The 15,131-nt window shown below is 45.3% G+C and overlaps 3 protein-coding genes across 14 annotated transcripts in view; 1 reads left to right on the plus strand and 2 right to left on the minus strand.

Annotated features, from left to right (window-relative positions):
* Positions 1 to 132: 132 nt before the first annotated feature.
* On the plus strand, positions 133 to 3,640 carry LOC6730925 (centrosomal protein of 97 kDa). Of its 2 annotated transcripts, none has more exons than XM_044923914.1 (8): positions 133 to 427; positions 784 to 959; positions 1,011 to 1,468; positions 1,525 to 1,883; positions 1,950 to 2,210; positions 2,279 to 2,455; positions 2,531 to 2,960; positions 3,028 to 3,640. In XM_044923914.1, the coding sequence occupies exons 1-8, from the start codon at positions 421 to 423 to the stop codon at positions 3,593 to 3,595; spliced, it is 2,436 nt and encodes an 811-aa protein (XP_044779849.1). In that variant the 5' UTR covers positions 133 to 420; the 3' UTR covers positions 3,596 to 3,640. The 2 variants fall into 2 exon arrangements, with proteins under 2 accessions (XP_044779849.1, XP_016023374.1); XM_016179521.3 differs by having other exon boundaries at positions 799 to 959.
* Positions 3,641 to 3,882: 242 nt separating this feature from the next.
* On the minus strand, positions 3,883 to 5,831 carry LOC6730926 (probable RNA-binding protein EIF1AD). 3 transcript variants are annotated; one of them, XM_016179043.3, is made up of 3 exons: positions 5,695 to 5,831; positions 5,454 to 5,634; positions 3,883 to 4,273 (listed from the first exon to the last, which is right to left on the minus strand). In XM_016179043.3, exons 2-3 carry the CDS (start codon positions 5,614 to 5,616, stop codon positions 3,957 to 3,959), a joined length of 480 nt encoding a protein of 159 aa, XP_016023375.1. In that variant the 5' UTR covers positions 5,617 to 5,634; positions 5,695 to 5,831; the 3' UTR covers positions 3,883 to 3,956. The 3 variants fall into 3 exon arrangements, with proteins under 3 accessions (XP_016023375.1, XP_039154451.1, XP_016023376.1); XM_039298517.1 differs by having other exon boundaries at positions 5,454 to 5,735; XM_016179044.2 differs by lacking the exons at positions 5,454 to 5,634; positions 5,695 to 5,831 and adding an exon at positions 5,348 to 5,447.
* Positions 5,832 to 5,936: 105 nt separating this feature from the next.
* The window catches only part of LOC6730927 (protein cappuccino), a 30,055-nt gene continuing 20,860 nt past the window's right edge, over positions 5,937 to 15,131 (minus strand). For 8 of the 9 annotated variants that reach the window (XM_039298507.1, XM_039298506.1, XM_039298503.1 and 5 more), the window contains 5 exons: positions 12,108 to 12,280; positions 7,721 to 8,567; positions 6,656 to 7,666; positions 6,294 to 6,597; positions 5,937 to 6,231 (listed from right to left, as the gene is read on the minus strand). In XM_039298507.1, the coding sequence (XP_039154441.1) occupies positions 6,114 to 6,231; positions 6,294 to 6,597; positions 6,656 to 7,666; positions 7,721 to 8,567; positions 12,108 to 12,280 (2,453 nt within the window). In that variant the 3' untranslated portion in view covers positions 5,937 to 6,113. Of the gene's footprint in view, positions 6,232 to 6,293; positions 6,598 to 6,655; positions 7,667 to 7,720; positions 8,568 to 12,107; positions 12,281 to 12,856; positions 13,212 to 15,131 lie in introns of those variants that run through there. The other variant, XM_039298508.1, reaches the window with a different exon arrangement.

Genomic DNA, 15,131 nt, shown 5'->3' on the forward strand with positions numbered 1-15,131 from the left:
GGTTTTCTTATTGGGTAAGTGCTAAGTACTAAACTTTTTGAACTACGCGGGCTTTGCCGCTTGCGATAAGCATAACGAAGTGCAATCGATAATTAGCGGCGCAGTCTTGAGTTTTTAAGCTGCCGATAACGGCATCACGCCTTCAATTATCGATAGACGTAGTATAATAACAATAAACAAAAATTCACTGCATTGCTCGGCGCTAAAATAAAAACTAAATTTGCAAACCATGACGTGGACTGGACTATAAGTCCTGCTTGTAACCAAAGGACTGCAAGCGGAACAGCTGAACTGCACAATTCGGAAATTGCCAATCTGCAACGGCGTCGAAAAAAGTGGCCCATTGATTTTTCGCTAAGTATCTGCTGATTAAAAAAAAATTGGCCGCAGCGTTGGAATTTCGGTCTGCCAATTAGCAAAATGAGTGGTAAGAAGCCAGTTTTATGCAAGAATGGCCACTAGATATTGGTAACTATTAATATGATTTGGGGGGAATGTGATTTGCGTGCCTACTGTATGGGAATTTGCAGTCTGCTTTTGGGGAGTTGGGGTTAATGTTCAGCGGGCCGGGGTCTTCGAGGTCCTGGCTGAAAAGGACGCACCTGCGCCCTGACCTCCTCTCCAACTTCTTGAAAAGTGCGGACCCCCGATGAAGTCATCAATTTTGTAACATGTACACGTATACAGTGAAGCTTGTTCTATGTGTTTCCCTTTGGGCTTTTGGTTTTACATAATGCTGATATTTTGTTGAAAATATAAAAAGTATGAAGTCGTAAACTTTAGCTTCTATCCAAACAGGCGACGAAAGTGGCGAGGAGAAGCACGTCCTCAACTTGTCCAAGCAGAAGCTGAAGAAGGTGCCCAAGCAGGACGATGCGCACAGCATACGGCAGCTCATCCTGGACGAGAACGAGCTGCAGAAGATCGACAACATAGACTCGTACCTAAAAATTGAAACGGTGAGTTGCAACGCTCTGCGAAAAGAAGTTCTTAATTAACAGAAATCTCAGCTCTCCTTGGCCAGGAATCAATTGCTGCGCATGTATGGCGTCTGTCGGCTGCATTGCCTCCGTGAACTGAACCTGTCCTTCAATGGCATACTCTCTATCGAGGCCCTGAAGGAGTGCATCCACCTGCGCGTGCTGAATCTGGAGGGGAATAACATCAAAACCATAGAGCATCTGAACACGAATGTCAATCTGGAGTGCCTGAATCTGGCGGATAATAGCATTGGCAGCATTTCGGACATGTCCTATTTGCGCAATCTCAAGGAGCTGTATTTGCACGGAAATCGCTTGACGCATCTGAGGCAGTGCGACAAGAGTTTGCCCACCTCCCTGGAAACCCTAACGTTGGCCAAGAATAGCATCAACGATCTCAACGAGATCTGTACGCTGTCGCATCTTAGCAACTTGCTGAGCATTTCCATAGCTGATAATCCTTGTGTGACCATGACCAACAGTTTGGAGTGAGTTAGCTTTGTGTATCATATGGATTGACCCTAAAATGTATCATCTTTTGCAGTGGCTTTGATTACCGACCTTTTGTTTTGAACTGGTGCATGAGCCTCAAGTACATCGATGGCTTTGTGGTCGATCCTATTGAGAGTCTTAAGGCGGAATGGCTGTATAGCCAGGGACGTGGTCGCCAGTTTCGCGTGGGCGAGCAGCAGGGATTGGCAAAATACCTGAGTTCTGTGTGCCCGCTGGTGGGCAAGGCGCTCGAAAATGAAAACGATAGGAAACTCCGGCTGATCCTCAGCAAGGCGCAACACCATCAGCGTCAGCTGCAGGAAGAGATCATGGATAACGCAAATAGTTCTGCCAGCACTTCGCCCTCATCCCATCGCAGGAAGCCCACGAGTCGCATTCAGTCGCCCAGATGTAAGTTATTAATATTTAATCTACCATTTTTCATATAACTAATGTTTTTCTCTCTTCGATTTAAAGTCTCCCGCTTGAGTGGCCGCCAGGGATCACCGGAGTCCATGTTGAATAGCTATCACGGGAACAGCAGCAACAATAGCATTGTTAGCGACAATGGATCTACGAATCATTCGCTGCAAATGAGCATTTCGCTTATTGAGAACATTAAAAACGATGGCGAAGGCTTCAGTTTGGCCGGCAGCGGAATGTCCAGCAGCGTGACCACCAAGACATACAATTCCACGGAGTCCACGCCACGGAATATAACACCCAATCCCTACAATGGTATGACAATTTAAATATAAGCTATGCAAGAGTGGAAAATAATATTAAAAGTAACCAATAATTCACAGATCAAACATTCATCAGTCAAACTCCATCTGGAGGTCCATTGGCGGCTGCCTCGAAAATGGTTCCAGTTCCGGAGACTCTGATGAGTCCGGATGTCTGTCCCGCCGCTGTGGCCCAAAGAGTTACGGTTACGGCTCTGAATCCTCAGCTGCACAAGACCAAGGTCAACAAAAATAAAGGTAGCCAGCAGTTGTTACTCTAGACTTTTAAAACGACACAGATTTCTAAAACATACACACATATTTACACTACAGACAACAAACTGAACTTGCCAAGAGTGCGAAGTCCACAACTGAAGAGGAACCAAAGCCCCACGAGCAGTCCACGGAGGATGGCCAACAAGTGCAGCGGGGACAACATGCAGGCGCAGGAGAAACTCCAGCAATCGGTAGTTTTGGCCGATAGCGGTGGCTTCAGCACAGACGACGACGGCGAGCAGATCAACATAGAGAAACTGAGAGCGATCCGGAAGATGGCCGCTCAGAAGCAGCAGCAGATGCATCAGGAGCAGCTGAAGCAGCAGGTGGACAACAACCTGAACTGCCAGGATCGACTGATCGAGCATGTGACAGAGTCCTCGGCCGTTACCATCCAAAAGATGTGGCGAGGCTATCACACACGCAAGAAGACCAACAAGGACATAGCCGAGCGATTGCAGCGACGACGCACACAGGAGTATATCGAGTAGGTGGTCTCTTTTTAGGTAACATAGATCGCCATTTTCTAATGCTCTATCTATCGCATTCCTCAGACAACTCGGCAAGGATATGCTGCTTACGAAGGCCCAGCTCGAGAACGAGCGAAAGATTCAGCAGCTGCAGATGCAGGCCATCAATGCGCTGTGGAAAAAGGTGTCCACCATGGAGGTGGATCCCAAGGGTATACCTGCTGCTGCGGAACAGGGCGAGGACTCCAATGGCGGCGGGTCTGGCCACCTGAGTCTCGATCAAAATTCAGCCGCCGTGGTGAATGATTTGGCGAAAAGATGCACCATGCTCACCGATCAGGTTCAAATGCTGCAAAGCTCGATTGGAACCATCGTCAACTGCCTCACAATGGTGTGCAATCTGCCGCAGGACGCTATTAAGAAGCAGGCCGAGATCATTGATTGCAGCTCCACTCAGACGGACCTCATTGCCGTACACACGCCGCAGATCGAGGATCTCACCAACTTTCCCTTCACCAAAACAAGGCCCTCAACCTTGGCCCTGGAATCCAAGCACGAAGCTGCTTTGGCTTGTCCCAAAATCGATGAATTGAATGATGTCGACCTGAAGGAGACCGAAGGAGACGCGGCTAATCTCGATAAAGATCCATGAACAAACCCCAGTTAATAAATGAGGAGTATAAACGCTTTAAGGGTCGATCTCAGCGCTTATTAATTCTTTTCGTAGGCTTTTGTGTAGCTTTTGCAACAATATTAGATCGGTTACGAGAACTTAGAAGTAGCACCAGCATTCACAAACCCACTACTTTGTTACATTCCTGAGATGCAGAGATTGTGGAAGACTTAACAATAGTATGAACAAATCGTAAATACAAATTTTTGTAAAGCACAAAAGGTGTTCTTGATTGCGGGCAGATTTTGTTTAAAAACACCAACAGCATTAACCAACAGTTTTTGTTTAATTCAGTTTGACAAATTTGTAAATAACCTAACTATGTGTGTTTGTACGTCGTTCAGTCCTCTTCGCTGGATGTTTCCTCATCTTCCTCTTCGTCGGAGGAATCCCGATTTGCAGGACGATTTGTATTGGGCAGGAGATCATCCTCGAAATCGGAGTCGTCTTTGTTTTGGCTGGTGGCTTCCTGCTCCGCAGGTTTCTTAGTGAATTTATCCGGCCAAATTGCAGCTTTTGTGTATTCCTTTATATGTTCGGGTGTGAGTATTTTGCAGATCTCAGCTTTGACTTTATCGCCCTCCTCTATTGGTTCGACCAGCAGAAAGTCTCCCCGTTTTACCCACATGCTCTTGCGGAATTTGTTGGGCATCGAAACTAAAAAGGTCAGAAGGATACAAATGCATTATTAACTATCAACATGAAATGAGTTGTGAAGCTATATCTTAATATTAACACCAAAGATGCCCACTGTTCAGTGAGAACGCACAACATTTTCTGGTAAATATAATATTTCTTTTCTAATGAAACTATCACCAAGCGGAAGATTAATTTTAATGTTTAAAGATTGTCTTTCTTCCACACGTTTCATAAATTCCAACTTAAAGTCAGTTGATAAGCATAGTTGATAAGACGCCTATAAAAGCTAGTGTCTTCTCCTTGAGGCTTCAGTACCATCTCAAATCTATTGGCTATCGCAATCGCCGCTTAAAACTACAGCAAATATGTACAAGCTGGCAGTATTTTTGTTCTTCGTTCTGATTGTTGGCGATCGTATTGGATCGCTGGCAGGAGATCCGATTCCTGTGGGCACTGCAGAGAGCACTCGACCTACTGTGCAGGATTCCTTGGAAACTATCTTGCAGGACATCAAGGAGCGACTGGTGAGGATAGAAAATCGTCAGGCAGCCGAGGAAAACCAATTGGTCGCCATCAAGGAAAGTGTTGACAGCATTAAGAGCTCACTGGCTCCGAAGACCATCACCATGAAGCCCTTTAAAATGCCCGACTTATCCCCAAATGGACCTTTTGCTAATGGAAATGTAGATGCTTTTTCTGAATGGAGTAAGAAGCTTTTTGAAGACAATTAATAAAAAACAAGAGGGTAAGCTATAGTCGAGTTACCCGACTATCACATACCCTTTACTCAGCTAGTAAAAGTGTGAACGAGAAATTTCTATTTTTTCTGGCATATTGGTACAAATTGGGAAACGAATAATTATAAAATGAGACAGAACTATGTTCAATAGTGTGGGCGTGACTCTTTTGAGTGCTTTGTGGGCGTGGCACTGCGTCTATGTCTGCGCAATCGAAAGCATAATCACAATATTGTAGCTCTTATAATTTCTTAGTTCGACGGACGGACATGGCCAGATCGATTTGGATATTTATCCTGATCAAGAATATATATACTTGGTATGGTTCCATCGCTTCCTTCTGCCTGTGACATACTTTACAAGGAATCTAGTAAATCCCGGGTTTAGCTCCAAAAGTTACAAAATAAATCAAACTTTGCCTGACAACCGTGATGTTTTCCTTAACTTTATTCTCCACTCACCAAGGAACGTTTCGTCCACGGTCTCCACCTCGTGGAGATTGTTGCCCCGGCTGCTGATGACCCGCGCAATCTGCTGAGTTTCCGTGGGCAGCGCGTAGTCGTCCTCCATCATCTCCTTCATGAGGTGCTTGCGACGACTGATACTCGGGTGGGATCGGTGCATTGTGTAGCTTTCAATAATCTGTGCAAATTGCAAATTGAATTAAACTTGTTTAACTTTTGACTTGTTTTGTGTACAAACAGCTGTTGTGCTAGTGATGTGAGGCAGCACAAGTCTTGTCACTATCGATAGCACTCTATCAAAATGTTTGGCGATAGGTCTACAAGCGGAGCCACACACATCACTAGAAAGCAGTGTTGTAAAATCCCGCGGCAAAGTGATAAATCTTATTTTTGAATAAAGTGCCAAAAGTTTGTGAATTATTAACCGTCGCGAAACTATTTGAAATAATAAAAAACAGACGCCCAAGTAAACGCACAATGTTAAGAGCAAGAGCACATTTTATTTGTAGAGCCACAGCGCCTGCATTCAAAGAGTTTATACAATTTGGTAACTTAACAATTAGTGGAGACTACATCCATGTAACGGGAAGTTTGCTGAGCAGTGGTGTAATAAAAAGCAACTATAAATACAAAATATATTCAATCGAGGCTAGTGAACTAGTTCTTGCTGCGCCTCATCAGCATGCGCTCCTTCAGCGAAATCCGTCCGGACTTCTCCACCTTGGTGGACACGTTGCGACGTGATTCGATTTGGGCCTGCTTCGATTTCTTCATTCTGAAAATGTGGAAGGAAAGCTGATCAATCCCGCTGGTAAGTAGACTACTGCGATTGATTACAATTCATTCAGGAGACTGGTGATCTCCTTCTTCCAAATGTCCTTGAAATCATTGGTGAAATTCGTCCAGTACTCGAAGAACTGGTCGGGCGTGCACTGGGCCAACGTTAGGGTGCAGGCTTTGGGTGAGAAGTGGTAGAAGCGCATGGTTTCCAGGAAGAGATCGCGACACTCGTCGAGGGATTGATGCAGCTTGGCCATAGACTTGTCCGCCCCCTCCACGAACTCCTCCATTTTGGACTTGAAGGGCTCCATGATCTCGGGTCGCGAGGCGGCCAGAACTTTGGCCGTCGTCCTCTTGCAACCTAAAGAAGAATACCATTAAATAAGTGATTGCGAAGGATATGAGCGCTCTAGACTGACCCAAGAACTTCTTGTTGAGATCGAAGATCTGCTGCTGCACCTCCTCGAAGTCCATTTGTGCGGCTCTCTCCACGTCGGCTGGCTCTGGGATGGGCAAGCGGATCTCCAGGGGATGCACTCCCTCCTTTCGCCGCTGCGCAATGTAGGTGCGCACAATGAAATGGAGCAAGGTGGTGTGCGATTCCTTGGACTTGACGTCCTTCAGCTTGCCCAGAATATCCAGATTAAAGCCATCCGCTTGTCCGCGCTGCCGGTTGCCACCGTTCATATAGTTGCCCAGCGTTAGGATGATGGAGAAGACCAGCTTCAAATCCTCGCTCTCGATCAATTGCTGCGATAGCTGGGACACCGTTTCCAGCTTTCGAACCAACAGCGTTACGGACTCCTCGAATTCCGCCTGAAAGACAATGCAGGAAATCCTCTCGCTGGCCATGGAAATCAGGGATATGTCCAGCAGGAACTGTTCGGGATGATCGAGCGGAATATCGCCGCCCGCTGCCTCCTTGATCCTCTGCAGCTCATCCTCTGTCGCCTGAATGTTGCTCATGTGCTGCAGGGCCTCCAAACTGACCACCGATGTGTCTATGTGGTAGATAGCATGCTCGATTTCGCTGGACGGCACATGCAAACTCCGCCAGATAATGCCCACATTTCGCGATCTCTCGGGATCGAGTACCTTGATGGACTTGGCTCGCTTGACCTTCAGCTCCTTGGGCTTGCTAACGGGCGCAATGGCTTGGCGGGAAAAGAGCTCCGTGAACTCATCGATATTATCCAGTGGCGTTTCCTCGATCTCCGTCCAGATCTCCTTGGTGGCCGGTGGCGCTGTGGGCGGAGCATCTGCACCATTCGCAGCCGGAGGCTCATCGGGTGAGCTCCCGCTGTTCTCCGTGCTGTCCGTGGAATTGGCCACCGATGGGGGGCGTGGCGCAGGCGGCGCACTCGTCACTATCCGTGTCCAATATAAAGGACGCATTGGCTTCGGCGGGTTAACTGCACTCTTGCGCATGGCTGGAAAAATATTAGTTATTATTTGATTGTAGTTATATCTTGGGGCTCACTCACTATTTGTGCGATGGAACCAATTGCCCTCGGCGGGATCGGGCAGTGGAGCGGGTGAGATCGTAGTCTTGGAGGGGGATGCACCCAGGGGTGGTGGTGGAGGCGGAATGCCGCTGCCTCCTTGAATGGGTGCGGGTGGAGGCGGTGGCGGGGCACTACCACTGCCCGGAGGCGGGGGTGGCGGCGGTGGTGGTGCTCCATAGTTGGCCAGTGGCGGAGGAGGTGGTGGTGGTGGTGGAGGAGGAGGCGCATCAAAGGCGGGCGGCGGCGGAGGAGGTGGCGGAGGCGGCGGGGCAACGGCATGTGGCTTATCCCCATCTTCCTTTGAACTTTCGTTATCGGACACTTTCGCCGAGGATTGGCCGCACTTGCAGGTGCCCTCGCAAACCTCGCTTTCCGTTTGAGTTTCCGCATCCGTGAAGCTCTTCACACCGCCCTCCGCTCCGGTCTTGTTGTACTCATAAACTGTCGCCTCACTCGCATTCAGCAGCTCCGTGAGATTCACACATCTCTTCGATGGACGACGCGGTGGTTCATCCACGCTGCTCAGCAGCTCGTTTACCACCGCATGAACTTCGGCCAACGTCGAGCAGTTGAGGAGACGCTTCTTGAGGATCTGCTGCAGGGTTTTCTGATTGTCCGAGGAGGCTGTGGATGAGGTGGCAATGGTTGCCAAAGAACCTGCCAGCCCACCTGCTCCCACGGACGCCAGGGATGCGCACTCCAGCGCTCGAATGCCGGATGGTGTGCTGGAAAATGGCCAGGCCGCCACCTTGTCCAGCTTGCCGGGGGTCAGGGGCAACGAGGTGGTCGGCTGCTCCGTGTGCGTCCATTGGTACATTTCATAGGGCTGAAGATTGAAGAAGAAAACACTTTATTAATACTAAGCAACCCAAATGAGACCCTTTTGATTTGGACAATATCAATTTGATATTGTACTTCAACAGTCCACCTATTCCCCACATATACATCCAATAATTTCTAATTGCCAGTCAAGGGGGACAGCAAGTAAGGCGACAGAGACAGCTGGTAGCGCAGAGAAAGAGACGGCAAGTGGTCTCGAGTGTGCGACAAGCGAGTAAACTTAAAAGCACCTAAGTTGGCCTAAGTTCGCTTTATTTTCTGCCATCTTCCTGTGCTTTCTGTGCATGGAAAACTCCTTTGATTTTGATGGCGACTTTTCAGTCCCACAGCGGGAATTGTCTTTTCTTGTTGTCAAGTTTTGAAGGAAAATGGTGTCAACATTAGTATAGCCACTTGCAATACATTGCACAGCGGGTAAAATATATATGGAAAGTGCATTTCGAAATTATCTTTTAATAATCTCTGAAAGATTCCCAACTCTATTGGAAATGAGTAAAATGAAAATAGCAATTTAATTATGCTTAATCAAACTCATAGATACGCACTTACACTTTCAGGCAGTCACGTTGTGCTAATCAATCAGAGATCTGAGAACTTGACAAATGCAAATGATGTGCAACATCCTGTCCCGACACCATATCCAATATACCCAGCAAGGAGTTTATCCTTAAGTATTGGGTGGGGCAGAGTCAAGTTTATCGCACTTTACACCATTTGTGCCCAAGTGTTTGCCAGCGATTTGCATGTTGTTTGCACATTTTAAAGAACCGAGTTGCCCAAGGAACCCACAAGCAGCTGGAGGAGTGCAACCCAACATTCCCAAAACTAAAAAATGAATAATAAACCAAAAACTAACCATAAGAACCCACATGAAGGTGCGGAAAAGTACGCAAAGTGCTGAGTGCAAGGATAATTTTTTGTATTTTATATTAGTAGTTGGTCGAGAACTAAAAAACTGTGCCCAGGTGACCCAATAGCTAAAGGATTTGCTCTGTTGGCCACATGAAATAAGCAACAAAAAACTATGCTTGTATGCTACAGTTTGAAGAGGATTACATCGAATAACAATAGGAAGTTATTTATTTGGTTTTACCACTTAATAAGAGATTAAAACACAATTTCGGCCTGCGCTACAGTTTGGTTGTTTCCCAATTCCCACTTAATTACCAGCAACATCATCATCGATTCCATTCACTCTAATCCCAAACAGCCACTCCATACATCTGGCATATATACACATGTACTATATAGATATATCTATTATATATGTATAAACAATCCAACACGCGTACGCACACACGCAAACTAGCAAAGCAATAGACACAAACTCTTAGTAGTTACATTGCACATTCAAATCCAGTTTGCTCATTTCTGCATCAAAGTTTGGTTTGTTCCGGCTGAACCTAAAGAATAATACCAGTCGATTGGAATGGGAAAAACTTTCGACTGCCAGTAATAAAAACGCACAAACTTTCAATGAGCTGCAGCAACAATAATACGGGAAAACAGAAGGGACTGTGGTAAAAAAAATTGTATCTAAGGGTACAGTAAACACAGGGAAAAGAACCAATCCACTAGGTTCAGAAAAATGGGTAAAGGATTAGGAAAAAAAAAAATGTATCTAAAAGCATGAAGCAGCAGTCGATTCTGTGATTCACGAACGTTCTAATTCTTTTTAAGCCCACATAGCGAATAAGTACTGTACAAGTGAGACCCCAGCCAAAGTTAAAGTCGAACACCGAACCTTTGACACAGCCTTTCCCCCACTTTTGCTCCCTGGTGAGCTGGCCTATTGCCCAAAAAGTTCGAACAAATTCCAGAGACGTCTCCGATGTCGTTGGACATACAAATATACTAAAGATATATAAGTATATCTACTTGGCAGCCAGTTGAAGAAAATTCGTGATATCATAATCTTGAGCTCAAGTATCATCACATAGAAAATCACTTAACGGTGTCGTCTGCCGCCCCCATCTCCGATTTTCCCGCCCACATTTTTGGCTATATGTGTTGGTGTGTGCCATCTCTGTGTGTTTGGGCCTCTCTGGGATTTGAGGTTAAGCTGCTGTGGCTAAAACTTTTGGCCTAAACTAATTTGAGGGCTATATCTAGTGCTTCATTATTTGCGGTGGCTTTTGGTTGTTGTACGTTCCTGGTTGTTGCCTGCTTGTTCGCCGGTTGTTGTCGTTGTTCCTGTCGCTTGTGTTGTTCCTGCTGTCGCCTGTCTAATAACACTTAACTGGGTCTCGGTTTACAGCCCTCGAAATGGAAATGGGGCCAGCTTCTTGGGCCTCTTTCTGCTGGGCAATTAAAGCCTTCCGCCTTTTTCCCAAACTGCTTGTTTATTTAGCTTTCTGGTCAAGAGCAGTGCTAAATGCTAAATGCTAAATGGTAAATGGTAAATGGCCGGCTAAACTGTGCCCGATGATATAGCCAACTATTATGGAGTCCATTAGGCCCGGCAGATGAAGATGACCATCGCCAGATGGTTGCCAAAGAGTTGGACAAAGAAGGAGTGGATAAAAAGGAAGCTGGTATTCCAGCAGCGTGATATTATAGGGCTCGCATTTCACAATGCACTGCGAAAATTTGTCGCGAATATTTTAAACTTTATACTGATATATCTCCATCCTATTACGCAGCATTTTCTCGCAGTGTCCCGTTTTGGTTTCATAATTTCGCATGCAGCAAAACAACAAAATCAACAGCGAAAGCGTAAAATTGTTAATGCTGGCAAAGAGAACTTGGCTTTTGATAGTTGACGGCTGCCGACTGTAAAGTTTTAACAAGTTCTGACACTTGCAGGCGGGGGCGCATTGGGGGCGTGGCCGGCCAGGGTTAGATGGACAACCGCTGTAGCTCGGTTAAATGAAAGTGCACCGAAGGCCTGCTCTTGCCTTTTATTTTATTTCTTTCCCCCCCTTTTTTTTTTTTTGCAATGGAAGTGCTAATTTCCGGGCACAACTTTGCGGTTCAGTTTAGCACAACTTTTCGCAGTAACTTCGACGAGCCAACGACGAGTTGGACAACGCTGCGTATGAGTAACATTATGCAGAAAGGCCATAAGTTGAAGGGCTCCAGCGCCCAACAGGCCTCGGGCCAAATCCGGACCAGCAGAGCACTGGCAGAATTAGCCAGATTACAAAAAAAAACTTTAAATTCTACAGAAATTCGTGTTGAATAAACCATTTATCAAGCATAAATGGAATGGTGCATTCTAGCATTTTAAATATCTGTTTTGGCTGCCTTTTCTTACAGTGTCGCAGCGACAGTCATTATCAATAGTTTTTCCTGAAACGCTAATGACTTGAAAGTTAGTTTAGCCGCCCCCTTGATCTGCAAACCCTTCAACCAGATTATCCATCCCTTTGGCCCCGTTCAAACCCGCCGTCCAACGCGCAGTCATCATTTCCGGCCAAGCCGTGGCAACTTCCGCCCTGTTAGCACCCTTTAGTTAGGAACTAGGTGCCCCCCCTTCCCGAGAGAGATGACCAATTTCCGGGGAATAAAAGTGCATTGAACTCACGCTAAATCCGCAATCCAAGTGCTCATTGGAGATCTGCTTAAGGACGCCGACATATTTGAGATTATTGCAGAACTGCAGCGCCAGAGTATTAAATAATTCCTGATTAGCATCAACGCTCGAACTCCTCGGGTTGCTCTGCATCGTTGAGATTAGCCATTTTATTAGCATTTGACCTGAAAAGTAGAGAAAAAACAGTTGTAACTGAATGAAATAACTTTGAACACAGCTGGTCCACTTGCTCACTCGTTTTCTCTTATAAAAGAAAACTTGGAGCCCCTAACCGATGAGATTTATGGGTAGGCGACGCTTTGGGGTGAAGTAACTCCCAAGCGGAGAAACCCAAAAAATGTGGAATAAATAATTTTCTGGCGAAAATGCCAGACAGCCAACTGGCCGGAAAAGAATCCCTATCGACGTGGACAAACAAACAGATACTCTACGAATTTGCTTGCCAAAAAAATGTCTTATTGTATAACTTTAATATCTCAAAAATCAATTTAATCATCTGTCTTTCTTGACCGAAAGTCATAAAGTCGTGTGACTAACGCCGCGATAAGATAAGTGTCTCAAAAAGAGTTGCCTTTCAAGTGATGCATTTGTTTATTGCCTAATATCTGCAAGTTACCAACTGTCGTTTAGCTGTTAAGAACATAAGATGTGTAAAATACTTAAGTGCCTTATAGATTTTGGCATAACAAAGGGACCAACCAAACAAACTTTCTGAGGCCAAACAACAAAATAAAACTTACGCTGGCTGTCAGCGTGTGAGTGGCTAACGGTTTGCAGGAGCAGCAGGAGCAGATGTTTTGGGTCAGAGGTCGGGATCTCGAGCAGGTCAACGCGCATCCGTTGGATGCGTAGGCTAATTCCAGCGACATCAGGTGCGACATCCTCGCTCTCCGCTTTGCCCCGGGAAAATCGAGTTTTCTGCGCCCGCCGGGCGGCCAACGACATTAGCTGAAGATAATACGGCGGTAGATTGGCAACATCCTCCTGGGAATGCCATAGTGCTTCCGATGCAAATTCACACTCTTCCGATGGCTGCCTGGCCAGCAGGGAACACCAAACGTTGCTCAAGGCACTGGACATATATATTATCTTCCAGAACAAAATATTGTAGCTAGCACAACTTTCTTCGTCTAAAATCAAACCTAAACTGCCTGCGCGAATTCAGCGCTGTGTTTTGTGTGATTAGCGCAAAAAAATTGAAAGGTTGTTAAAACTTATCAACATTATCAACGCCTTGAACATGACAACTGCGGCACTCTCAGCAATCAGCACACTGAACACAAGCTATAAATATGCATCGCAGATCAAACAAAAAATAGCAATTAACATTAATTTGTTTTAATAAATTTTACTACAATTTTGAGGCAAATAAATAAGCGAAGCTATTTATAATTATATACATATTTTTGGCAAAAGTACTTCAATACTTTCAGTGTATCGATAAGACTGCAGTTCTATAGCGAGACCACTAGACAAATAAAGTGATACTATTTGGCCTTGAGAAGGTCGCTACTTTAATCAGTCATGGTTAATTTTTTGATAGGGTGTCTTTCTTTACAAAGTTAGTTCGATTTCGATTGAATCATTGTGTCTAAATTTACGCATTTCGCGAACTGAGAAGCACCTCACTTTGCAGCAATTCGACGCAGTCATTATTTTGGTTAATCATCGGGTTCAATTTCCACAAAAACTAACCTGATTCAAGCAAGTACTTCACATTTCTATAAATGTTTTGGTTTTTCAAGGGTTTTATCTTTTAATAGCTCTTACCGCTTGTTCAAGTGCTGCTTTAGTCGAGCCAGCAGATAACAAATAAAAGGCGACTGATAAGGTCTGCGAACTTGATGTGAACAGTTAAAAATTAAATCGATTTGATAGAACGCAATGATAGTATCGTGTGACGCACAAATGCATTGTGTTTACTTAAAAATTGGATCCATTAAAATGATCATAGAACCTTATTTACAAGTTAAGATACACCACATGCCAAGTTGATGCAGGGGATTGTCATTTAGCTGCCGATGATGGGATGTCATCGTCCTGTGGGGCAAAGCAGGAGGAAGTGCCAGATTAGCTGGTCACCGGAGCTGGATCTGCTCCACATCCTCATCCTCATCAGCAGGAGGTATCTGTGTGGTGGCCGTTTTTGTTGCTCCTGCTCTAAATGTCGTTGTTTTCTATTGTTGTTGAGCTTGGCCTTTATTGCTGGCACCATAGTGGCGTTGTGGCAAACGGGTTTCGAGTTTTGATGAAAACTGCGCCACCGACGATGCACAACAAATTTGCATAGCTGCTTGCCAGGCGAATGCAACAAACGTGCACCGAAAAAAAAAAGAATTTAGTTGCTACTTTTTAAACCATTTTTGATAAAAATACTGCTTAGTTGCACGAGAAACTCTACTTTGTTTTAGAAGCATAATTGCTTAATTATAAATTTCTTGTTCGTTTTCTGAAATAGACTTGCATTTCTTTCGGTGTAAGGTGGTGGTGGTAGCTTGGGGGCGGGTTTGAAGTGGGTGGCACGATGGGTAGCAGCGGTTTTTGGCGCCTCACGCATGCATGCGTTGCATTCATCAACGGCAGAGTGGCGCTCGCTTCTTCATTCCGACAAACAAAACGGATGAGAACGTAACGATGCCAGGAAACCACAGGGCAGAACGCGAAATGAAGCATTGAGGATGCCGCATGGAGTGGGTTAAAGCGACTCCAAAGATACCCAGGTATAGCATTAGTTAGGGCATGGTTAAAAATTCAAATTAATAGTTAGAACTAAGGCAGAGGTTAAGTTCCGTCCTTCAGCTAGTAAATTCTCAAGTTCAAAAGTAGTAGCTGCCTTGAACTATTCGTGGAAATTAAAGCTAGTACAAGTGTAAAGGTAATATTAGCAGTAAATGCTCACTACAATATTCCGGTTATTACAAGGTTTTTAGCGTAAAGGAAGTGAGCTATGATAGAAGCCCAAAATATTGTTTCATAACGCTTTGGGCGAAAACATTGTTGTCCATACTAGGTGGC

Source organism: Drosophila simulans, chromosome 2L (assembly GCF_016746395.2).
Source record: "Drosophila simulans strain w501 chromosome 2L, Prin_Dsim_3.1, whole genome shotgun sequence".
NCBI lineage: Eukaryota > Metazoa > Arthropoda > Insecta > Diptera > Drosophilidae > Drosophila > Drosophila simulans.

Bases quoted from the DNA above. Each gene is read 5' to 3' on its own strand.
- LOC6730925 (XM_044923914.1), top strand. The intron at 2,211-2,278 runs GTATGACAATTT...AATAATTCACAG, and splicing joins AACACCCAATCCCTACAATG to ATCAAACATTCATCAGTCAA. The intron at 2,456-2,530 runs GTAGCCAGCAGT...TTTACACTACAG, and splicing joins CAAGGTCAACAAAAATAAAG to ACAACAAACTGAACTTGCCA.
- LOC6730926 (XM_016179043.3), bottom strand. From the start codon at position 5,616: ATGCACCGATCCCACCCGAGTATCAGTCGTCGCAAGCACCTCATGAAG. The intron at 4,274-5,453 runs GTGAGTGGAGAA...TGACCTTTTTAG, and splicing joins CGTGGACGAAACGTTCCTTG to TTTCGATGCCCAACAAATTC.